General features: G+C 39.6%; 1 protein-coding gene across 1 annotated transcript; it reads right to left on the bottom strand.

Annotated features, from left to right (window-relative positions):
- Nucleotides 1-9,196: 9,196 nt before the first annotated feature.
- Nucleotides 9,197-27,274, bottom strand: LOC143295336 (solute carrier family 35 member E1 homolog). Its single transcript, XM_076606976.1, has 6 exons — nucleotides 26,793-27,274; nucleotides 23,382-23,452; nucleotides 22,523-22,660; nucleotides 20,580-20,705; nucleotides 12,885-13,130; nucleotides 9,197-11,406 (listed from the first exon to the last, which is right to left on the bottom strand). The coding sequence occupies exons 1-6, from the start codon at nucleotides 27,112-27,114 to the stop codon at nucleotides 11,020-11,022; spliced, it is 1,290 nt and encodes a 429-aa protein (XP_076463091.1). The 5' UTR covers nucleotides 27,115-27,274; the 3' UTR covers nucleotides 9,197-11,019.
- Nucleotides 27,275-27,375: the final 101 nt, after the last annotated feature.

Raw genomic sequence — 27,375 nt, 5'->3', positions numbered from 1 at the left:
TCTTCTTAAATTCTTCTTCCTATGTCATGATAATAAACACTTATTCCATGGTATTCTAAAAATAGAGGCCGAAGCACTTTGCATGTACAAAACTCACTAGTTTCAGTTTCAGTTTCAGTAGCTCAAGGAGGCGTCACTGCGTTCGGACAAATCCATATACGCTACACCACATCTGCGAAGCAGATGCCTGACCAGAAGCGTAACCCAACGCGCTTAGTCAGGCCTTGAGGGAAACAAAAAAAAAAAAAAAAAGAAAAAAAAAGGTGAATAAATAATAGATAAGCTTACACAAATAGATAAATAAATAATAATTATAATGTAAAAAAAAAAAAAAAGAGAGAAAAAGGTGAATAAATAATAGATAAGATTACACAATAAATAAATAAATAAATAATAATTATAAAAAAAAGGTAGTAGTAGTAATAATAATAATAATAAAAAATAATAACAATAATAAATAAATAAATAAATAAATAAGATAACAATGATGATAAATAAGCTAACTGTAGATGAACTCACTGCAAATAAACATCATTACACCACTGTCCAATCAACTTCCCGGGTTACACACGCGCACACACACACAGCCTCACCTACATACACATAACATTCACAGCAAGCACAGTTGATGGGCAAAGATATTTGCGCGGTCAAATATTGCCATACTTATTTGAAAAGTTCCAAGTGGTTTGGAGTCAACTAAACGGCATTCACCTGGCAGTGGGATTGCCAGGTTAGTAATAGTTGTGACGATTTCTCAGCCTGGATTCATAAGCTTGGGACGGATGTATTTTTTGGCACGAGATATACCCCCCCCTCTCCCCGCCCCACCTCCATCCACCCAACCCCTCCCCTTCGAAACCTTGAGGCATCGAAAATTTCAAGTTCCTGTGTTCAGTATTCGTATGTCTGTGTAATTCTTTTGTGAGGGTGTAACCGTTTGCTTATTTTTATTTCCATACAAGTTTTAACTCTTTGGTTCAGATTGGAAGCAACTTGCGATACGTATATATCTGTCTTGAAAGTAAACGGGTTTTCACGATGAACGACACACTACAAATGTACTCGCCGTAACGGTCCGCTCACTGAACAAGGTCACACACTCAGCGACAAGTGCTGCCAACAGGCGTGAGACCACATTCTCATCGCATGAAGTCAGATTCTATTTTTAGTAAATGAGGACATACCCACAAAGTGATGACGTCAGAGGAGTGGGCCGATTCACTCGTTGGCCGCAGAAATCGAACGCGATCGAGTAGAATGGTCTTTGAATTTATTTCCAGAAGTGACACACAAGGAGAAAAAAGCACAATGTAGTTAAATATGTGATGTTCGTTGTCAATTCTCAATAGATTAATTTGTGTTTGCTAAAATTGGATATTACTTTGTTGTTTTCCTACTTTCTACTTTAATCACACACACACACACACACATATATATATGCGTGTGTGTGTGTGTGTGTGTGTGGACACTGGTATTCATGTTTTGGTCAATACATTCAGCAACGCACAATACTTTTATTTACAATATTTGTTCGTTGTTTTGCTGGTTAGATTACTGCAAACTTGGTCTGTCTCCCTCCATCTCATAAATGTGGACAAAACCAAAAACAATAATCATTTTGACTCTAAAAATGGACAACTTCAAAGCTCAGCATCATCTCAGTTGTTACAATAACCAGCTTGGGTGGACTCAAATCAGTTGGTGAACACATACATGGATACAGTGCTGAAATAAAATTGAATCCATCATGAGGAAGAAGAAGCTGCATGCTCTTTCATTAATGATCCAAAATCCTGACAGAAATCTGGGAAGCAAAAGTATATCTGTCCCTATGTCTCCCTCAAACTCACACAACACACACAGACAAGCAGATTCGAAAAAATCCAAGTCAAAGACATAATTTCACTAATCTTTATTTTGTTTTCTCAGTAAAACAACCTTTGTACATCAGCACAATGTGCACAAACAGTTCGCCCATATTTCCTTCTGCTTCACATCAAAGAAAAATGATCATGAAGATCATAATCAAATACACACTATACACACACAAAGACAACCCAAACCAACACTCCAGGCCCCTTTCCCTCTAAACCCAACCCTTAAAAAACAACAAAAATAAGAACATTAATTCCTCCCTCTCAAAAGTAACAAACAAACAACCCCACCCAACAAAAATCTAAAACAACCAACAACAAAAACAAACAGTAAGAAAAAAACAAAAACTAACTAAATAAACACACAAAAAACCAGTCTAAGTTATACTGTGATCAAAATAATATTCTACATCAAAGAAAAAACAACAACAAAAGACTTTGTGCGGATGGAAGTAAATCTAACGCAACATCTTCATGCAGGTAATGTGATGAATGAATGAATGAATCAGCTCACACCACTTGAGAGTAAATCCCAGCACCAGCTGGCCAAGCAGCCTTCATCATCAGAGGCTTTATCTGATCTTTTGTTGCTGAAAGCCCACAGCTGACCACACAGGGCCACAACAGGGCTGACAAAATTGTAAACACAGGTCCCACACAAACTGGAAAAAAAAACCTTTTGAAAAAACAGAAAATTAGGTTGATTTCAATAATGAGTTCATACCAAACCATTTTTTTTATAAGTTCAATAGTGTGAAGAACTGAGGGATGTGTGTGTGTGTGGGGGTGGGGGGGGGGGGGGGGGGGGGGGGAAGGGGTGCAGGGGCGAGGTGCATAATAGAAATAGCTGCAATACAAAAAACTGGTTTGACTTAATCAAAAGGGAAATATTGTCATCAAACACAGCCTTGAGTACAATGCTCAAAGAAGAAAACAAATGGGGGAAAAAAAGTTACCATTGTTTCTGAATCACACACACACACACACACACTCTCTCTCTCTCTCTCTTTCTCTCTCACACACATTAAAAAAGGAAAAAGAAAATAAAAGAAAAACATCTGAAACGTTATTACAATGCAGAATTTTTAAAAATGACTCATTGTTGACAACATCAGTTATCATACAACAGGAAATATAATGTAATAACATGCTACAATGCTTACTATTTCACAATCACTAATGGTGAGCATTGAAGATTTCTAATTTCTTTATAGCTTTGGTGCAATGTGAACTCTCCCTAGTTATTTACTTTGCCCTCCTAGTTTATACAGTTGCTCTTTAGCTGAAAGACAAAAAGACATACATTATGCATGTACATAATCACAGAAAGAGAGAGAGAGAGGAGAGAGAGTGTGTCGGAGAGAGACAGAGAAGAGAGAGAGGAGAAAGATAGAGATAAAAGAAAGAGAAAGAGAGAGAGTGAACAAAGAGACAGAGAGAGAGAGAGAGAGAGAGAGAGAGAGAGAGAGAAAGAAGAGAAGAGAGAGAGACTGTGCTAGAGACAGAGAGAAGTTTGTTGTCAGTGCATATTTTGCACATGAAAGGGTGATATTTTTAATGTTGTTTATTTCCCACATTGTCCCAGGCCTAACGGACCTCCATAGCAACATCGTCATCATCACCATCCTCCTCCTCCATCATCAATTAAAAAATTAAAAGTTCCAAATACTGTGGGTTTAATGCCCTTCTCTCATGGTGATGTCACTTTCGATCGCCCTCCACTTCCATGCTTGGGGAGGAGACCTGTCAACATCTTAGGTGTCAGCATATTCATGGGGGACTGTCGTTGGAGGGACCTAGTCACAGTCTCCACTCTGGGGGGACATTCACTCAGTCTGGCTCCACGACTAAGCTATTATTGTCATCAGTAGGGGGCTTAGTAGGTGGAGTCCTGAGTACGTTAAATCAGAACAGGCACTACCCAACACCACTGAAGTGACTCAGCAGAGGTGTTGCAGATGATGGGGCAGCACCAAAAAAAAAAAAAAAAAAAAAAAAAAAAAAAGGGCCAATAAAAAACAAACATTTCATCTGATCACTGTACACACAAAAAAACCTCTTCCAAAATCCAATATCTATGTGAACACCATTAAAAACACACCACACCAAAAGACAGCAACAAAATCAACACATGCGCACCTCCCGCACTCCCGCACACACAAAAGAGTGACATACACACACAGACACACATTCAGTGATAAAAATGTGGACAAACATACATTCACCATGACCAAAGACCTCTTCCCAAATCCAATATTTATGTGAATATCATTTTCTTGCTTTTGATAATAACAACAACCACAATGACAACACACACACACACACATGAACAAAATTGTGGATAAATATATTCACTCAGCATATGTTTCAGAACTGAGAAACTCAACAACAACAACAACAACAACAAAAGAATACTATCTGACACAAATGTATGAATGACGATATCTCAAATTACTGTGATTCTGACAGCACATGTACACGTGCAAGCAAACATACATGGATACGTGCACGCTTCCCCCCAACCCCCATTTACGTATACATACCATACACACACTACAAATATAATGCTCAGCAAGATTATTATTTTCTGTCAGTCAGTTTTTACTATTCTCTTGACTGAGAAAGACTGTATTCCATCACAATGAAGTGCATGGATGTACGTATGAGCACGTGCATGCATGTATATTAACACACACTCCACAAACATTAAAGTCTGGAAATTCCAGTTTCGTTTTCGTTCTGCATTTGTGGGCTGCAACTCCCAAGTTTAATTTATAAGTGGGTTTTATGTGTAATGACTATTTCTGCCCAGCCATTGAGGCAGCCTTATTTCATATTTGGGGGTGTGTTGATCCTCTAAAATAAATTGTTTTAACAGTAGAAGATTACATATATATCCCATCAAAATGAGGAACATGTGCATCCACACTCACAACTGACATAATGCTGAACAAGAGAATTTGGTGCAATCCCATTTACAGTATATCAGCCATGAAAAATCACATCCCATTACAATGAAGAACAGGTGCACATATGCACACATGCATGCATGCATACACACACACATCACCAAAAAATATGATTTAACTTGCACAAAAATACTTATTCCCCCACCACTCCCCACCCCTTCGAATGCAATGTCGACTCAAAAAAATAAATAAAAGAACAGCAAAGATAAACAACTATATGTCTCAATATTAATTACAATACGCATTTCCTTGCAGTTGTGTACATTAACACACATACGCTAATACCTACATATTGTAAAAAATAATGACTTTATAATTAATTTTTACTTTTAAATGCTTGCTATCTGCATGAGGAGGAGCACAATGCATTTCACAACAAAACAGCATTGACATGTGGAAACATCAGAGATGTATCTGCACTTCACTCTTGACCAGTGACACAAAAGCACAACTTCAAAGAATCTTCAATGCATATATATATACACCTGGTCAAATACATGCTGACACAAAGTGAAAAATATCGTTTTGTATTGTATTGTGTTGTGTTGTGTTGTGTGGTGTTGTGTTGTGTTGCCTTGCATTGTATTGTATTCCTTTTTGTCATAACAAATTCCTCTGTGTGAAGTTTGGGCTGCCCTCCCTGGGGAGAGTGTGTTGCCACAGCATCACACCATCTATATTTTTCTTTTTTTTTCTGCTTGTAAGTGCTTTTCTTTTACTGTCAAAGTGAATCGTTTGCCAAGGACTACCATACATGCGATAAGATATTCAAGATACACTTGACTGCACAAGGTCTACTCATCCAATATACTGAATTCAAGAACAAGATAGTATCCTCCTGTAACATAAAAATCAAAAAAGTTTCCAGTTTGTATTGTGCATAATGACCTGTTATGTAATCCTCCACAACAAAACCTCAATAAAGAGTGGCAGGATAACAAGTATTGAATCTTGTGTGTATATACGTGTGTCCCTATGAGAGAGAGTGTGTGTGTGTGATAAGTATAATTTCAATCTAATCACTGACCAAAGAAAATAATGGTCTCTGAAAATATATGGACAGAAATTACAAAGAAATATCAAAAGTCTTGAATCTTGTGTGTGTGTGTGCACATGTCCCTATGAGAGAGTGTGTGTGTGATACATATAATTTCAATCTAATCACTGACCAAAGAAAATAATGGTCTCTGAAAATACATGGACAGAAATTACAAAGAAATGTCCACCCAAAGAAGATCAAGACATGTGACAAAAGACTGCCGGGTGGTAACCCTGTAAATCATACTCCACTTCTCTACTTTTGTCTCATCTATCAATACTCAGAATGAAAGTTACACATTCCCTGTCACCTGTTTTACACACAAACACACACACTCTCTCCCACCCACCCCCCTTTCTCTACCTTACACACAAACACTAGCAATATCTGTTCCAGATAATCCAACTAAACTGATATCCTTTTTTTCTCTTTTCATGAAGACGAGAAAATTGAAAGAAAAATGTAAAAGAATGTTAACAGAAAAGTAAAAGGTGAATAATGCAAACAAAGAATGAATCAAAAAGAAAACAAATAAGGAAAGACTTGAGGCTGTGTGGACAATATTCAAATACATTTTCACCATCAGTTGGACAAGATTTCGCACAATATCGAACTGTTTGTGCTACCCCCCAACTTTAAAGACAAATTCTTAGAAATATAATCATGAAATATCAGAGTGAAAAGACATGGCAGTGATAGAAAATGTGAAACCAGCGACAGATCGTGTGAAATGCATATGAGGATATGTGACACCACGATCAGCCAAATGTAAGGGAGACTATTCTTGCTCCTCCTCCGTGACCACCACACCCTAGATATGTACAGGATTAGCTTCCCTTCTTGTTCACATTCACTGAACACTCTCTCACACACACACACACACAAAAAAAAAAATTAAAAAAAATGAGAGGGAAGAATCGTTTGATACAAAACACTCATATCCCAAACCTTAAATACTTCTGGTACTACACACATGACTTAGAGAACTATGGAAAAAAAAAAGAAGAAAAATCAAAATCCAAGAAGAAATCTGTTTGCTAAGACTAATAACCACACAAAACAGACAAAAAACAAAACAACAACAACAACAACAACAACAAAAAAAAACCCAAAAAAACACACACACACATCAGAAAATAATATTTTCAGGGTGGATACACAATTCACAACTTCAAATAGAAGATCTTTAACACAGTGATAGCAGCAGCTGTTGCTGAAATCTATATACATCTTTCTGATTTACCCCTCCCCCTCTGCCAAACCTTCACCCCCACCCCTAACACCCCCCAAAACCAACACCACCCCTCTCACACTAATTAAATAAAGGATAAAAATTTGCTTTAAACAAAAGCACACAGATATATACATCATATATTTCTGAATAAAAGATTAATATATACATAAAGACATAAAAAAAAAAAAACACACACAGAAGAATTATAGAAAGAAAACAGTTCACAAACTGAAATGCCAAAGCAAAGAATAACTGATGAAATAATCTAACTAGCTTTCTGATCAATGCCTACATGTAATCTCCTCTGACCTTTGTAGATATTTAAGCTTGTTCTTTTTCTTTAGTCCAGCCAACCGCACAGGGCCATATTAGGACTGTCAAACCATACACCATACAAATGGTCAATCGCATCAACACCAAACTGTCACATCTACAAAAAACCACCAAGACAAACCCACAAAACAGTTCATGACACAGTATCCCAACCATTAAGGTCCTTAAGGCAAATAAGACCAGGCCATGCTGAGGACGCCAGCCATTCCGCTTAATTTATCATCCCCAGATTACAAAAAATTATAAAGAAGGAAAAAAACAATACTTCAAAGCCAAAAAGAATAATACACAAAAAGGCCATATAGGCAAAGAACACTGAAGAATGGGCACTAGTGCCCATCCCAGTGTTTAAAATCTCACTACCTAATCGCCAGAGCAAAACAGCTCAGATAGTACATCATAGACTGCAGAAAAGAGAAAAAAAGTGTCCAGGCTTGCTTGTAAAAAGAAAGGGGAGTGGACTGGGAAGGCAGAAAAAGGAGACAACAGTGAAGGAAGAAAAAAAAGGCAGAAACAAAGAGAGTGATAGAAAAGAGGAAATTTCCAACACAGAATTTCTAGAGGGCAGGGATGGTATTTATACTGAAAGACCCCTGGCATCCCAAAGGGGGAAGATAAATAAGCTAACATTTGCATCAACAACAACAACAAAAAACCTCCAAAAAGCACCAATGGGAAAATACCCAACATTTACCATGCACACACCCCACCCCACCTAACAGGTAAGAATATAAGCTAAACACAAAAAACACCACTGAACATAGAAGACTTGTGTCAGACCCTGTTTAGTTTATGAACAGTGTTACTATTACTTTGTGTCCCCTGATAACTAAATCAATATTCCATGGTTGTATCAGTAGATGACAGAAAAAATATTTATCAATATACATATATATATATATATATATATATATATATATATATATATATATATATATATATATATATATATTGTTTTTTTTGTTTTTTGTTTTTTTGGCAGGAGATAACCAAATAACAGACATAAATTTGATTGAACTTTATCACAAACAGGACATGCAGCAACAAAAAAACAAAAAACAACCAACCAACAAACAAACATAAGAACCCACCCCAAACAGGAGCTTAGGGATCTGTTTTGATATGAAAATCATTCAAGAACTTATGCTGCATCCAGAATGAGGTATAATCAAGTACAGATCTATCTTTAAACCAAAAATCAACTACACCTGTTCTATATCAAATCAAACATTAAACATCCATTTGGTCAAGGAAAACAAACTCAAGCTTACATCTATCCCTATGCCAACCAAAAGCAAAATGTAATATAACAAGCACAAAAGCCTAATCAGAAACTGGGTCATTTTAAGCCTTGATAAACACAAAGACATCAGTAGTGAATACTGAGGTGACTGTGCTTCAGTAAGCAGAGACAGACACTGTGCATGACACTTCCACACACATATCATGAAGCATGGATTGTGGTGACTGGTTAAATGATTAAAAGGTGACCGGTTCACCCCCCCCCCCCATTACTCCTCAACACACACAGGCACTTCACCACCTTCCCGTCTGAAAAACAAACAAACAAACAAACCCACAATAACAATAATAATAGTACATTTATACAATGTTTTTTAAACATCTCAAAGTGCTTTTCAATACCACTCAAGACACAAAACCACACAACACTCATACACACGCAAATACACAAACTAACACCCACCCCCACACACAAACCAACCCCCCACCCACTCCCCCCCAACACACACAGAGATGGAAGAACTGGATGTGGATCCAAACAGCAACGGAGTGCCTTAATTAAGTAGATTTTGTGGATTCATAGAAATTTCTGGGGTAGTCACAAATGCTGCTCGGTGATTGGTTCCCAGTATCAAAACTACTTGAAAGAAGACTGGTAGTCATTTACTGACTTTGTCCAAATTCACACAGCTAAAAAAAGAACTTGGAATGTTTTAGACATAAAAAAAACTTAAACAAAACAACCCTGCCAATAGTGGTAGGGAGATAAAACAAGTTTTGAAATGTCTACAGAATTTTGTATATATCTTCTGTTTCTCCTGTAAAGATTAATAAAACATACCATGATACTTTTTTTTAACTCAATCTAAATAACACTGTTGCATGTGCCTATGTGTGTGGATGCACCTGGTAGCATGAGTGTTGTTTTTTAATTAGAAAGGAAATCATGACATCTTCTCATTTGTCAGATGGGCATCCTGATTATCATTCACAGAGCCTTCCTTTCCTTAACACATGTTCAAAGGCAATGGCTGAATACCAATCAATGAAATGTGAAACAGACAGTGCCTTTCAAAGTTTAGATGATCTGTAATAAAGAACTCAAACACATGCACATCACATGCACAGAGACATACACATACATGTACACACAACCACACAAGCACGCACACACACATGAACACACACACACACATGCACACCTGAGTGTTTCAACGTGTCTCATGATATGTACTTCATATGTTCCCCCCCCATCCCTAAGTTTCTTGGGAAATACAATATGTTGTGTCTGCAGTGAAACATTCCACCAGTAATGTGTGCTTATCAGAGCTTGCTTCTGCTTGTATTATAGCGTTGTACAAAAATAAATCATTACTATAATACTAAGCTCTCTGTCAAACTAAGAAATGAAGTGCAATGCCAATAATGAAATGCTGTAAAAATGCATTGACTGACAGAGATCTATAATTGTATTTACAGCACTTTTAAAGTGGCATTGTTTACCATGGACCATTGTCAAAACAACAGATTTTACCTGCCATATCAATCCATTGTGTGTGTCACTGTGTGTGTGTGTGTGTGTGGGTTGTGCATGTGCAGGTGTGCGAGTGCGCACTTCTGTGTGTTTCTGTGCGCGTCTGTGAAAGAGCACCTTTCTGTGTGTGTGTGTGTGTGTCTGTGTGTGTGTGTGTGTGTGTGTGTGTGTGTGTGTGTGTGTTTCAAAACTTTTTCTTTCCCTTGTAACAGTCCTCTGCTGTCAATGTATGTACCACTTCAAAGCAAACGACTGGACACTGATTGAAGAATTAAAATCACTGATTTAAAAACCACGCTGATTCTCTTCAGCACAAAATAAGTTGACTCTCAGAAAACTGCATACATGCACATATATGTATATCTCAATGTTCAAACCAGACTTGATGTAAACCACCACACCGAGAGTTCAATGAGACTTTGATAAAAAACCAAACAGCCACTGTCAGTTAAAAACCATGTGCACAGAATTTTTACCCCACAGTGTAGGACAATCACCCACCTCTTTCACATGTATTACAGGAAAAATCTTAACCAGTGTTGAAAACTTTTTCACCCATACATGCTATAGAAGAGATAACTAACTTTAACCAGTCTTCAAAATAAAGTCATTCAAAGACAAAACAGAAAAAAACAAAACCAAAAAACCTGACAAAAACCAAAACAAAACAAAAACCAGGAAGACAAATTTCGTTGAAAAACACCAAACTTATGCCATCATTTTTTTTTCCCCCCCCATCTATACTCTCTCTTCCTCTCTCCCCCACCACTATCCAACTCCTGTCCCTGCACTCATACATGGTGAACGTGACGAGAATGGAGTCGGTGGGATGGAGAGCTGGTCTGGAAGTGAGCCTGCTGGGAGGAGGGGGGGGAGGGGGAATTCCACACACCACCACCACCACTGCCGCTGCCACCAGACTGTGTGGGCATGTGTGAGGCAACTGGAATGAGCGTGACGCCCTCATGGCTACTAGGAAGGTTCCGTAACAGGATGTGGCCGTTGGCGGCAGGATCAGTGAGGGGAGAGGGGCCGTTGAGCTGGCCATTCCGGAAAAAGTTGGCATCGCTCTTGGAGTGGGGGAGGTGGGCAACGCCCAGGTGGTGGAGGTTGGAGTCACTGTGCACGTAGGGCAGGACCTTCTCTCTCCGGGCCGCCTGCATCTGGTCGTACTTGGCCTGAACCATCCAACGCACACACCGCACCAATGAAATCATGTTGCATCTGCTAGCACTTGGTCTGAACACCCTCACCCCCCTACCATCAGACACACAAACCACACCAATGAAATCATGTTGCATCTGGTCCTACTTAACATTGTTTTTTGCGACCAGTTGTTCTGTCTGTCTCTCTGTCTATCTCTCTTCAGTCTGTCAGCAATAACATTGACATTATTCTATCTGTGAGCTTCGTCTTGATGAAGGCACGCACAATGTGTGAAGCAACTGCAGTAGTTGCCTCCCCTCTTCCACCTCACGGCACATGCAATGACATTTCATTCCCTGACCTTGGAAGCAATAGACTGCATGCAAAACTGATGATATCTCCTTATTTATAAGCCCCAAATTTTCCATATTTGGGAGAAGAAAAAAAGATTCATCCTACTTTCCTGTTTCCTTTGGTGTCACACTACTAACTACTCAGCTCTCAATGATGGTGTTAGAAATTAATTAATTAAACAAATAATAGAAATGAATAAGAATAGAAGTTAGGAACAACAGCCCAAGTGGTTAAAAAGTGCTGGACTTTAAATCCGAGGATACTGGGTTCAAATCCCTGTTGTGGTGCCTCTTGGGTTGAAGCTGGAGATTTTTACCATCTCCAAGGTCAACAGATGTGCTTGTGACTCAACCCCCTTCATGTATATATGCACACAGAAGATTAAATAAGCATGTTAACTCTTTCAACCCAAGAGAGCTTGCAGCCTCAGCAGGCTTCCCTGTCACACTGATGTGGACAAAAGCAGGAAGTATACTGAAACTGCTCCAGTTTTGTCACTTGCGTGTTGCTCAGTGTAGCTGGGTGTGTCATGGTGACTGGGGGTACTGTCACATGCAGTACTAGACACTAAGTAGGAAGCTGTGTTGAAGAGAACGAAGCGTCACAGAATGCCTGACCAGCTGTGTGCAGACCATGTGACATTCTTGGTGAAGGTCCATGTGTCATGGGCTGGTTGTCCACTTTACAAGAAAGTATACTGAAATCCACTGTTTTTTCCTCAAAGGTGATACATGTAGACACAGCCAGAAATATATAGAAATAAGTTCTCTGTCCTTAGGTTTATACATATGCAGGAACATGGAAACCATTCTGATAATCAAAACTTCAAAGCTACAGCCATGCTCCAGCACAAGGTTGAATGAGTCAAAGACTGTAATCCATGTCAGTGTTTTGTTGGTTATGGAAACAAGCATGTTCCCAGCATGCCCACCCCTCATAACTCCCTGTGGGAGATGGAGAATGTAGATGTGTGTGTGTGTGTGTGTGTGTGTGTGTGTGTGTGTGTGTGTGTGGGTGTGTGTATGTATGTATGTGTGTGTGTGTACTGGTATGTGTGCGTGAGTTTATGATTGTGGTGGGACTCATGTGCTTTTATGTGTAGTGCTAGGCCTGTGCCTTGATATGTGTGAGACAGAAGACACACTGCAACCCACACCTTGTTATAACTGAGGACGCCCAGCACAGCCACCAGCATGCCGACAGCATTGAGTGGGGACACGGTGTTCTGCAGGATGACAATGGAGCCGCTGATGATGACGATGCGCTTGGTGGCATTGGCCACAGCGTAGGAAAGGGGGGTAACCAGGGCCAGCACCGTGAAGGCAAACACATTGTGCAGCATGTTGAACAGGCCATCGCACAGAAGCAGCACCGTCGTCTGCATGATGCGCCCACTCTGCAGCTGTTCCAACATGCATACACACACACAGACACACATGCACCCACACACATATGCACGCACACACACACACACAAGCACACACACACACACGCATGCATGCACACACACACACCAGTTCTTACATGTGTTCATTATGTGTTTATTTACCAGCATTGGTACTGCTTTATAACTGTTCCAACACACACACACACACACATACACACACACACGCATGCAAACACACACATACACATAAGACTTGGAATTAGCAGCGAGGGAGTAATGCCACTGAAATGGTGCAGATGATGGAGCAGCCAAAAAAACAAACGAAAAAAACAACAACAACATAGGATTCTATGTTCTTGGTTTACAGAAGACAGATCCAACAGGTGTGTAGTTAAAGCACTGGACTTTCAATCCTAGGGCCTCAAGTTTCAATACCTGCTGCACCTGATGGGTTAAGGGTGAAGATTTTTCCGACCTCCCAGGTCACTATATCTGCAGACCTGCTGGTGCCGGAACCGCACTTGTGTGCATAAGTAAGCAGAACATCAAATATACACATTAAAGATCCTGCAATTCATGTCAGTGTTCAGTCAGTTATAGAAACAGGTACATACCCAGCATGCATGCCCATGAAAACAGAGTATGGCTGCCTAAATGGTGGGTTGAAAAATGGCTACACACAAAAGAGCACTATTGTAGATGTGAGCAAACCTGGGACTTGTGGTCACCAAGGGGGAAAGAGACAGAAAGTTCATAGACAATTATAATACCGAGGGTAAAACTGAATTACAAACATTCCAATCGCATACATTTTTCTTAGCTACAAGTTGCCTAAATGAAACGTATAATGCTAAATTTATGCAGAGTATTATGTCTGATGTATTGATATTGTTAAATCATATGCGAAGTAATATGTCTGACGTATCAACATTGTTAAATCTATCATGGGTATTCTGTCTGACAGATTAATATTGTTAAATTTATGCAAAGTATTACGTCTGACATTTTGATTAATATTGCTCAGATGCTCCATGCATCAACCAGCCAATGCAAATAACTTTACCTACTACTGTGATATTGTTTCCCTTTTGCTATTAGTTTTTACTGTCATCTATATCCCAAGAGTAAGTGTGCACATAACACTGTTATCATTCATTGTGTTTCCTCCTTTCAGTATTTTTTGTTCCATTGTCTCTAAATTACAGGAAAATATCTTATCACGACCCCAAAGGGAATTTTTACATTCTCTTTTTTTTCTACTATCTTGGAAATATTCTTTAACTGACTAAACAGAACTTGGTAACCCTTTCCCTTTTCCTTCATGAATACATTACATTATTTTGAAATAGTATTGTGACCATTGTGGGAAAAGAAAGGAAGAGGATTAGACTGAACACTGACATTTTAAATGGACATTGGCCTTGGAAGGAGTATAGCGTTGGCCTGGTGGTAACGCTTCTATCTAGGAAGTGAGAGAATCTGAGTGCACTAGTTCGAATCCCAAGCTCGCATTTTCTCTCCCCCCCACAAGACCTTGAGTAATGGTTTGGATGCTTGTCATTCAGATGAGACGAAAAACTGAGGTCTCATGTGCAGCATGGACTTTGCGTTCATAAAAGAACCCACTGCAACAAAAGGGCTGTCCCTGGCAAAATTCTGTAGAAAAATCCACTTTGGTGGGAAAACAAATACACTTACAGAAAGGAAAAAACAAAAGGTGGTGCTCTCAGTGCAGCAAAGTGTTCTCCCTGGGGAAAGCAGACAGAGAAAAATCTGTTGTGACAAAAAAAAGAGTAGTACTACTTGTACAATACAATAAAATACAGAAGGAAGGATGGGATTGTAAATGGGTGAACACAAAGGGTACTCCAAAGGATGACAGAGACAGAGAGAAAGGGAGACAGAGAGGGAGAAAGAGACAGACAGAGAGGGGGAGAGAGAGAGAGAGATGGAGAGAGAGGGGAGAGAGCAAGGGGGAGGGGGGGAGACAGAGAGAGAAAGATAGGTGGAGACAGACAGAGAGAGGGGGGGGGGGGGGGAGAAAGAGAGAATGGGATGAGGGGGGTGCAGGGAGCGAAGGAGGAGGGAGAAAGGTGATGATGGATGGTGTGACACATCTGCATTGCAAATAAAAGCCAGCCCAGCTTGAAGTGAATTGCTAATGCACTGCACACACAGCTCAAGTTTGCTTGAACCTGGATCACTGTTAGCAAGTCGCTGCTTTGTGTGTGTGTGTGTGTGTGTGTGTGTGTGTGTGTGTGTGTGTGTGTGGTGTGAGTGTGTGTGTGTGTGTGTGTGTGTGTGTGTGTGTGTGTGTGTGTGTGTGTGTGTGTGTGTGTGTGTGTGTGTGTGTGTGTGTGTGTGTGTGTGTGTGTGTGTGTACTTGTGTGCATGTGAGACAGAGGGTTAAGATACAGAATTTAATTGTCAGGTGCAATGACAGTTTTTAATATCGTTAACTTACCTACTTAAAAAAATAACTGTTTGCAATTATTACACAAGAAAGTCTTCTCTGCATTTTTTTTTCCTAATTCACACAATCAGGCCAGATTTTGAATCCCATTGCTGAATAAGCATAATGACAATGCTTGCGGCTAGCAAGCCTAGAGTGCATCTCTCTCTATATATCTGAAATGCACACACATACGATCAAATCTATTCAAATCACTGAATCAGTAAAATGCACACCATCACTGAATACAGAATAAAAACACCTAAATATACATGCACATACATGTACATACACATGTGAAAATATATACAAATAGTGAAAAATACAGTTTTTCACATACACACCCACGCACACACAAACACACACACACACACACACAAACACAGACACACTCTGTTCTCAATATACAGCATGTTTCCAGCACAACTAGCTGCACACTACTTCACCTGAATCCAGCAGCAGCGAAACAACGCTTAACAGCTAACTTTGTGGGCGGTAGGCAGGGTCTACAAACGGAACTTTAAAACCCACACCAGCAATGAATGATTCTCCAAGGCTTCCTGTTTCATTTGATGGCCCCCACAGGCACTAAACTGTGAGTGTGAACACTGCAGGTTGCCTCATGAATATTCCCTGACGATCTACCAACTGTCTCTCTGCACCAGCCCGCCATCCCATCCTCCTAGCCTTTTGTGATGGAAATTCAGACACCAGATACAGCATCTTCTGTTCTTCATCTTCTACTTTGTAGTCTTTTTTTTTTTTTTTATATTTCTGTTTTTTTTCCCTCCACAGTGCAGCTAATATTAATACATATTCTTTGTTCACTACACAAAACAACAACAACAACAAAACAATATATACTCCTCATAAAGAAACACTTAAAAAATTAATAATCAACAGATTCCTACACTGTACAAAAATATTTGGAAAAATTAGTCAACAGTATACAAAAGCACTCCAGGTTATATAATATGGTGAACATTTCTTTTAACTGATGCTTGTTGTCTCTCTCTCATATAGCATTCACACTCATTTACACACACACACACACAAATCCTACTCTTGATGATAACTCCCTTCTTTGTACCCTCCACTCCTCCCCCTTACAAAAATAAATAACTCCAGGCCATAGCGAACTTTACCACGTGTAAAGTAAGCCATGCTCTAGGCACATTTAAATGTACAACCGGACACTTGGAGATTAGAAATCAATTTCAGTTTCAAGAAGGCAACAAAGCATGCAGACTGGTCCATATAATATACACTACAGAGATTAAGATATGCCAGGAGATGAAGAAAACGAGAGACATATTAGGGGGAAGGGAGAGGAGGGGGTGGGGGAGGTCAGAGAAAGAGATACAGAGAGAGCCATCATGCAGGCAGATGGAAGAAACCTGCACTTTCTGTAAACCTGACAGCTAGTTATCTATCAGCATTATCATCTCTTTCTAGATATATATAAACATGTCTCTCTCATTTACAAACACATACACACATGAAAACACTCAAACACACACACATGCACTTACACGCATACACAAATTCACAAAAACACATGCACATATATCATATACACATGTACAAAACAACAACAACAACAACAACAAAATACCAATGACTCATCACAAACAGTCAAACACTTAAACCCCCATAAATCATCAAAATATATATATGCACATAAACACTGATGGATGATCATAAACTGTTAAATATTCAAACCATTGTCAATCATTAAAATACAAACTCATGTGCATGCACACACCAACAAATCATCACAAACCATCAAACACTTAAAAACCACCATCAATCTTTAAGAGACACATATATTTACAATTGCTGATGTATATGTACAATGCTGATTACAAGCCCACACACAATGAGGAACACACACAATACTGATGTACAAGCCTGCACACAATGAGGAACACACACAATGGTGACATACAAGCCTACACACAATGAGGTATACACACAGTGAGGTACACACACAACAGTGACATACAAGCCTACACACAATGAGGTACACACACAATGGTGATATACAAGCCTGCACACAATGAGGTATACACAATGAGGTACACACACAATGGTGACATACAAGCCTGCACACAATGAGGTACACACACAATGGTGACATACAAGCCTGCACACAATGAGGTACATCACACAATGGTGACATACAAGCCTGCACACAATGAGGTACATCACATAATGGTGACATACAAGCCTGCACACAATGAGGTACATACACAATGGTGACATACAAGCCTGCACACAATGAGGTACACACACAATGGTGACATACAAGCCTGCACACAATGAGGTACACACACAATGGTGACATACAAGCCTACACACAATGACCCTGAATGAGGAACACACACGAAGATGACGAACAAGACAACACACAATGAGGTGTTTACACAAGACAGTGACATACACGCCTACACACAATGAGGCATATACACAATGAGGTATATGCACAATGGTGATGTACAAGCCTACACACAATGAGGTACACACAAAACAGTGATGTACAAGTCTACACAGAATGAGGTGTACACATGAGGGTGACATAAAAGCCAACACACAATGAGGAACACACACAGCGGTGACGTACAAACCTACACACAATGAGGTATACACATAATGAGGTACACACATGACAGTGATGTACAAGCCTACGCACAATGAGTATATACACACAATGACATACACACACAACAGTGACATACAAGCCTACACACAATGACGTACACACACAATAGAGACGTACAAGCCTACACACACTGAGGTGTACACACAGCGGTGACATACAAGCCTACACACAATGAGGAACACACACAGTGGTGACGTAAAGCCTACACACAATGAGGTACACATATGACAGTGACGTACAAGCCTACGCACAATGAGGTACACACATGACAGTGACGTACAAGCCTACACACAATGAGGTACACACAAAACGGTGACGTACAAGCCTACACACAATGAGGTACACACACAACAGAGACATACAAGCTTACACACGAGGAACACACACAATGGTGACGTACAAGCTTACACATGAGGAACACACACAACGGTGACGTACAAGCTTACACACGAGGAACACACACAACGATGACGTACAAGCTTACACACGAGGAACACACACAACGGTGATGTACAAGCCTACACACAATGAGGTACACACACAATGAGGTACAAGACTACACACAATGAGGTACACACACAATGATGTACAAGACTACACACAATGAGGTATAAACATGACAGTGACGAACAAGCCAACACACTATGAGATTTACACACAATGACATACATATGACAGTGATGTACAACTACAATCCTACACACAATAAGGTACACACACAATGACATACACACAGTACAGTGACATACAATCCTACACACAATGAGGTACACACACAATGATGTACACACTCTACGGTGACATACAATCCTACACACAATAAGGTACACACACAATGATGTACACACTATGGTGACGTACGAGCCTGCAAACAATAAGGTACACACACAATGATGTACACACACTACAGTGATGTACAATCCTACACACAATGAGGTACACACACAGTGATGTACACACACTATGGTGATGTACAATTCTACACACAATAAGGTACACACACAATGATGTACACACACTATGGTGATGTACAATTCTACACACAATAAGGTACACACACAATGATGTACACACACTGTGGTGATGCACAATCCTACACACAATAAGGTACACACACAATGACAAACACACACTATGGTTACGTACAATCCTACACACAATGAGGTACACACGCAATGATGTACACACACTATGGTGACGTACAATCCTACACACAATAAGGTACACACACAATGATGTACACACACTACGGTGACGTACAATCCTACACACAATAAGGTACACACACAATGACATACACACACTATGGTGACGTACAATCCTACACACAATGAGGTGCACACACAATAATGTACACACACTATGGTGACGTACTATCCTACACACAATAAGGTGCACACACAATAATGTACACACACTACGGTGATGTACAATCCTACTCACAATAAGGTACACACACACAATGATGTACACACACAATGGTGATTACAATCCTACAAACAATAAAGTACACACACACAATGATGTACACACACTACGGTGACGTACAATCCTACACACAATAAGGAACACACACACAATGATGTACACACACTGCAGTACCTACAAGCCTACACACAATGAGGTACACACACAGTGATGTACACACACTATGGTGATGTACAATTCTACACACAATAAGGTACACACACCATGACGTACACACACTACAGTGACATACAATCCTACACACATTAAGGTACACACACAATGATGTACACACACTGTGGTGATGCACAACCCTACACACAATAAGGTACACACACAATGACAAACACACACTATGGTTACGTACAATCCTACACACAATGAGGTACACACGCAATGATGTACACACACTATGGTGACATACAATCCTACACACAATAAGATACACACACAATGATGTACACACACTACGGTGACGTACAATCCTACACACAATAAGGTACACACTCAATGACATACACACACTATGGTGACGTACAATCCTACACACAATGAGGTACACACACAATGATAAACACACATTACGGTGATGTACAATCCTACACACAATAAGGTACACACACAATGATGTACACACACTATGGTGACGTACTATCCTACACACAATGAGGTACACACACAATAATGTACACACACTACGGTGACGTACAATCCTACTCACAATAAGGTACACACACACAATGATGTACACACACTACGGTGATATACAATCCTACACACAATAAGGAACACACACACAATGATGTACACACACTGCAGTACCTACAAGCCTACACACAATAAGGTACACACACAATGAGGAACACACAGGAGGGTGACGTACAAACTGTGTGTTGTGGAGGATGCGGGGCAGGTCCAGCAGAGCCCAGCAGGGCAGGAAGCAAGCGGTGGCGATACGACTGATCAGGATCAGCAGCTGGAGGTGGTGGTACCCAGTCTCCTTCAGACACTGTCACACACATACACATACACATACACACACACACACACACACACACACACACATACACACACACAAGGATATGTAGAATGATATATATGCAGGCAGACACACACACACACACATACAGAGGCATACACACACACACACACACACACACACACTCACACAGAGGAATATGTAGAATGATATATATGCAGGCAGACAGACACACACACACACACATACAGAGGCATGCACACACACAGACAAACACTCACACACTCACACACATACACACACAGGGACATGTAGAATGAGTAGAATGAGATACACACACACACACACACACACACACACAGGCACACACACACAAACAGAGAAGCACACACACACACACACACACACACACAGAATGATATAACGCAGGCAGACACACACACACACACACACACACACACACACAGGCACATACACACACAGGGACACATAGAATGTTATTTATGCAGGCGCACACACACACATACACATACATATGAACACACATACAAACACACACACAGGGACACATAGAATTATATTCACACACACACACACACACACACACACACTCACAGTCACACACATAAGCATACACACACATGCATACAATTACAAGCAAGCACCTGTGAACTTGTAAACTCATGTTTTCTTTTTCTTTTTGTTAATTGTGCATGCATTCCACACAATCCCCCTATCATGCCATATCACCTGCTGTATTGTTATACTACAGCCACAACACATTTCTCTGTGTGGGGTTTGGCACTGCTCTCCCTTGTGGAGAGTGTGTCATCATTATCTGATACCCTTCATTCCAAGCTTTTTATTCAGTCTGCATGCCTAATCTATCTATCTATCTATCTAACTATATATGTTCACATTCGAGTGTATGTAAGAGTGGCAGCCCATGTTCGCTTGAGAAAGAAAGTCGAAAAGAAATCTGGTGCATCAAAGCTGAACTTCTGCCTTCATGTATCATGAATAATTTCCTGACAACATCTGTTACTCAGGGTACTGAGAATGGTGCAAAAGACCCTCACCAATTACAGCAGCTGATAATCTACACATTACTGACGTCTATCTAACCAATACAGGGCCACAAACCATCAATTTCTGACAACTATGTAACCATCTGTTTCAAGCTGACAGATTTGTTCAGCGACAGACCATGCCACAGCATGCATAGAACAGATCAACTGCTCAGCAAACAATTTAAAATGGAAGGTGTTTCAAATTTGAATGATACAGTGATTACAAGAAAAAACAAATAAACAAAAAACCCAAGACGATGATTACACACACACTGCAAATAACCATTCAGGAAAAAAAAATCAATTTCAAATACAGATTTATTTTACAATCCAACAGTAACAACAGCAGCAGCAACAACAAGAACCAAATAAATACATGCATGCACACACAAACGCCCACACACACAAGAACAACACTCTCACACACATGGTCAACAACAACACCGCTCCTTCCCTCTCTTATCCACATGTGTGCATACTTTGTTTGTGTGGAGAGTTGTGTATTTTCTATGCAATTTATTTTGTTCCTTTTTGTTTTTATTATCGTTGTTGCATGTGATAGAATATAATAGAATAGAATATGTCTTTATTACCAAGTGTACTGGGGTCACAAGGAATACTGATGTGTATGTATTCACTTTATTCCTCACTTTTTTTTTCTTCTTTTTTTTTTTATACCACAGAACAGTAAAATGACCTTGTGACTTGTGTTGAACCACAGCCCATCACTTTTAGTTGTTGGCATTGTGAGCACACAGGAACCAAACAGAAGCAAACCTTTTTAGTGAAGATGGTAAGAAGGGAGAAACAGAAGGTTGCTGTGAGAGCGGAGGTCAGACCGATGGTGTCAAAAGAGGCTTCTGTCATCGTCGCTATGCCAACACCTGCAATGATGGGCAGCAAACTCAGGTATACCTGGCAGGGAAAGAAAAAAGTTTATGATCAATAACAAAAAACATTTAGAAAAATAAAAACCTGTACAAGTTTGTCACTTTAATCTATTGATTATAGATAATTATATATATACTTTACATCAACCAATCAAGGCACAAACATGTATATATATATATATATATATATATATATATATATATATATATCTAACCACACATTTTTCCATTCTACTACTACTACTACACACACACATCATATAAATTTATACTCATAATCAGACAGGTATACACTCAAGTATGCATACATGTATACATCGTTCTCTGTTCCACACACACACACACACACACACACACACACACAGAGGGAAGGATGATTTGAGATAAATAGATCTATGGGACGGTATGAGAGAGAGAAAGAGAGATGGGAGGATATATATCAGAAAGAGAGAGACAATCACAACGAGTGACAGAGAAAGAATCTGAGAAAAATACACAGATAAAACTTGATGTATTTTCATCAAACAACCTAATGTTTATGAACCAGTTTCACATCATATACTCACATTTTGAAAAAAATGCTTCAACTTTTAAATAAAGTTTAAAGTTTTATTAACTGATGAACTTAACCATTACAGGACAGAGAAGACTTGATTATCTCCTGTAAAAGAAACTAACTTTAAATTTTGACCAAAAACCAATAGTGAATTTGATGTGGCTACCAAAGTTCAAAGGCAGATACTTACTGGTAATGTCTGTCCTTCCCCAAGAATGAGCTTTGCCAGTATCACAGTAAACATGGGTAGAGTGGCCTTCACTGAAACAAAGTGAAAGACAATTTTGTTGTTGTTGTTTTTGTTTTGTTTTGTTTGTTTTGTTTGGGTTTTTTTTTGGGGGGGGGCTTGGAGGGGGATGAGGGGGGAGGGTTAGGAGCTTCCCCATCAACTGCATGGTTTTAGTTGCGTCACTCCTAGTCCCACACTACGCATCCCAAACCCCCGAAAAAAACCACACCTGGGTTTGTCAGTTGCAGTCTCAGCATTGGCAGCCCATAGGGAGCTATTGATGTTAGGTCACCAGGAGGTCACACACCAGAGGAGACCCTACACTGCTGCTGAGTTACTGCTGTGTTTTTCAATAGTGCCTGTTCTGAATTGATATATACTTAGGCCACCACATACATGGCTCAGGTGCATAGCCAGACTGAGTAAGCACCCCCCCCCCCCCCCCCCCCCCCCCCCAGAGTTGAGACTGCCACCACATCCTTCCAACAACAGTCCCCCATGAATCTGCTGACACCACAGACTTTGACAGGACTCACCCCAAGCATGGAAGTGGAGGGAGGGGCTGGGGGGGTTAAATGACAAATGTGATAATGATGGTGTCAATGACAATAATCACAATGGTTAACTGGGGGGAAAAAACTTTTGAGTAGAACCTTAAACAATTTAACAAGATTGTCAAATTACTATACTGAGCAAAACAGCTTTAAAAATCTGAAAAATAAAATGTATTGACTGACAAAGTGACATTGGATTGGATTTTTTGGATATTCACTCTTACAAAATATCATAAAGTACATTCATAAATGAACTAAATCATTTTATACTGAAATGTTATACATAAGGTTAATCTTATACAAGTTAGAGAAAGATCTAAAAGTTGTAGAAATGACCTTTCCCAAGAAGCATCCTATAAAGGTAGTTTGCACTAAAGGTAAAATGTCACATCAACAATAGACCATTATTTTCAATAAAGAGATTAATTTTGTGATACAGCCATAACTTTTAGGAAGCAACCACTTAATACACTAAACTAATATACAACTAGATTACAATATACTACATGCCCATGAACTTAAAAAAACTGCCATGGGCTGGAACTGGACTGATGGCACCACTCTAACACTGAACAGGCTACTGTAACAATAAAAAAAAAGAACTATAATATAAAAAACCCTTTATAAGTATTTATAACAATTTGTTGTTTGAAGGAGTTAACTGACATTAAAAACAGTGTTAGCTGCCCCAAACAGGATAAGATCCAGTTTCTTCTGACTGTGTTCTGTATCGTTTACTCTGGTGGATTACAGTTTCATTGAAAGGTGTATCTTTCTTTGGGGAAGATGGGTGTGTTGACAGTGAGGGGGTAGGAGGCATCCAATGTGTCAAATGACCTTTGCACCAGAGTTTTGACCTGTGCATACATTAGTACATGTGTATGTCAGTGCGTGCGTGTGTTTGTGTTTGTGAGACGGTGTGCATGAGTGTGTAGGATCTTCAGTTTAATATCTGTTCACTAGAAGTGTTTACTGGACGGAAAGAAGAGGGGTAGTGGGTGAAAGAGAGGGAATGCTTGTGAATAGTAGTGTTGGAGAGTGTTCATGTATGTTTTAGAGGAAATGAAAATAAGTCTAATATAACAAAATAAAAAGTCTAAAGAGATGGTGGTGTGTAACAGATGAGGTGCTATAGGAGGGAAATTAGGTATATGCATATATATCAACAAGCATTATCTTACACAGTTACAACATCAAGAAGTATTAACTTACAACAATGTAAAATTTATATAAATAAATATAAATAAATATGAGTGTGTGTGTGTTCATGTCTGTGCGTGCATGTGTTGTTCAATGATTTTGCATCTTTTTACTTAGAGTGAAATTAGATGGATAAAAAACAAACAAAAAAAGAAGAAGAAAAAAAAAAGGGGTGGGGAAGCTTGTAAGAAGTTGGGAGATGGTGTGAGGCATGTGATGTAATCAACAGGAAGTGCGAAAAGAGTGCACTATAATGATAGAGCATAAAAGCCACTGACATATGATTTCCTTAAATGGTGTGTAACTTTATTTCTCTGTGGGTCTGCTGGGCGCAAGCATAATTTATCTCGTTCAGTAGTTGCTCATCATGTAATAAATATGACTGGCCCATTCCCTTCCTTTCAGTTCCCTAAACTCAAATTACCAGGATCATGTGGTCTTTGTGGGCGCAATAGCCGAGTGGTTAAAGCATTGGACTTTCAATCTGTGGGTCCCCCGTTCAAACCTTGATAACAACGCCTGGTAGGTAAAGGGTTGAGAATTTTTCGATCTCCCAGCTCAACATATGTGCAGACCTGCTTGTGCCTGAAACCCCTACATGTGTATCCTACTACTACTACTAATAATAATGAAGTACATTTTAAGATGCTTATTCCCTTGGAGAGCTCTAGGCACATAACGCAGAATATCAAATAATGTAATCAAGTAATCCATGTAATCCATGTCAGCGTTCGATGGGTTATGGAAACAAGAACATAACCAACATACACCCCTGAAAATGGAGTATGGCTGCCTACATGGCAGGGTAAATAAACAAAATGGTCATAGATGTAAAATGTTTCATGTCTGTCTGAGTGTGTGTGTGTGTGTGCCTGAAATCTGAAACAGGAAATGAATGATGAGCACCTAATGGCAGCCATCATTCAGCTCTACCCAGGTAGGCAGCCTGTTGTGCAAATGACCCTGTGTTTGAAAAGCGCTTAGAGACTGGTCTCTGACCGAGGATAGGCACTATATAAGTATCCAAAGCACCATCTTTGGCTTTCTCCAGCAAAGTGATACTCTGAAACAGTACTAATTTTACTTGTGGGACTGGATCTTGATTTTGATGCAATTTTAAAAAAAGCCCATCAAGTATTAAGACTCTAAAAATATTACATCTGTTCAGTAAGAACCCATGGTGGCATATTTTTTGTGCACTGTGGTCTATTACTGTTTTGTTGCATGAATACTAGTAGTTGATGAGGCATCACAACTATCAAAGCACTGCTAATACAACAATTGGTATCAAATATATATATATATCGATTCTTTAAAAACATTAACCAAAACACCAAGAGCTAAGATATATATATATATACATATATGTAAGTGAGTGCAGTACTTATGCATGAATATTTATGCACTGGCATGTGTGCATATGCATGCTCTGTGTGTGTGTGTGAGAGAGAGAGAGAGAGAGAGAGAGAGAGAGGTTAACAATGAGTAGCACTGTTGTGTGAACATGATTGTGAACATGAATCAGTCTCTACAGACCAGATTGTGCATGTGTCTACCAAACTGTTGGTTTTCATTTTTTTTCATTTTTTATAAGATTTTTATTCTAAAGATTCATTACCAGTGTGTGCGTAGGAAACAGACACTTTCCATATACTGATGTAGGACGATACCGATGACAGGAACTTCCCGAAGGCAAGAGGTAGTATCATGGTAAACAAGTACCGTCTCTCGTAAGTTCCTTTTCTGGTTGCTCCGACACAGGGTAAAAACGGTGCTAGAAACAACGAAGTAGTCAATAACTGAATCATCGTCATTGTCATCGGGTACGGGAAATCCGAAAGCACCACCTTCCCGATAATGTTGTCACTGGAACTGCACAGATACCACAGCAGACAGATGACGACGATCTTCAAGTATTCCACGTACGTTGTACCATCCATTTTGAACAGTTAGCAGACAGAAGAGGACTATTCTGTTAAAATATAGTGTGTGACTTTTCAACTGGAAAGTGTCTGCGGCCTGCTTGACATCATGTTAAGTCTAGTCAGTTGAAACCGTTGCCGTTCCTTGTGTCAGGTTTATTGGGTGAACACAGATGTTTTGTCGTACACGTTGCCCCGCCTTGTATGCTTCCGGTGATACGTCGTCTTTTTACTGATGGTTCATGTAAATATGTGTGTGTATGTGTGTGTGTGTGTGTG

The sequence above is a fragment of the Babylonia areolata genome, chromosome 20 (assembly GCF_041734735.1).
Source record: "Babylonia areolata isolate BAREFJ2019XMU chromosome 20, ASM4173473v1, whole genome shotgun sequence".
Classification (NCBI taxonomy): domain Eukaryota; kingdom Metazoa; phylum Mollusca; class Gastropoda; order Neogastropoda; family Buccinidae; genus Babylonia; species Babylonia areolata.
The sequence above is the reverse complement of the archived record's forward strand: the minus strand, read 5'-3'. Positions and strand labels throughout refer to the sequence as shown.

Excerpts from the sequence above, each read along its gene's own strand:
- LOC143295336 (XM_076606976.1), bottom strand. The coding sequence starts at position 27,114 with ATGGATGGTACAACGTACGTGGAATACTTGAAGATCGTCGTCATCTGT. Across the intron at positions 23,453-26,792 it reads TGTTTCCTACGCACACACTG|TGAAGGCCACTCTACCCATG; the intron begins GTAATGAATCTT and ends ACTTTGTTTCAG. Across the intron at positions 11,407-12,884 it reads GCGTCCTCAGTTATAACAAG|GCCAAGTACGACCAGATGCA; the intron begins GTGTGGGTTGCA and ends TGGATGGTTCAG.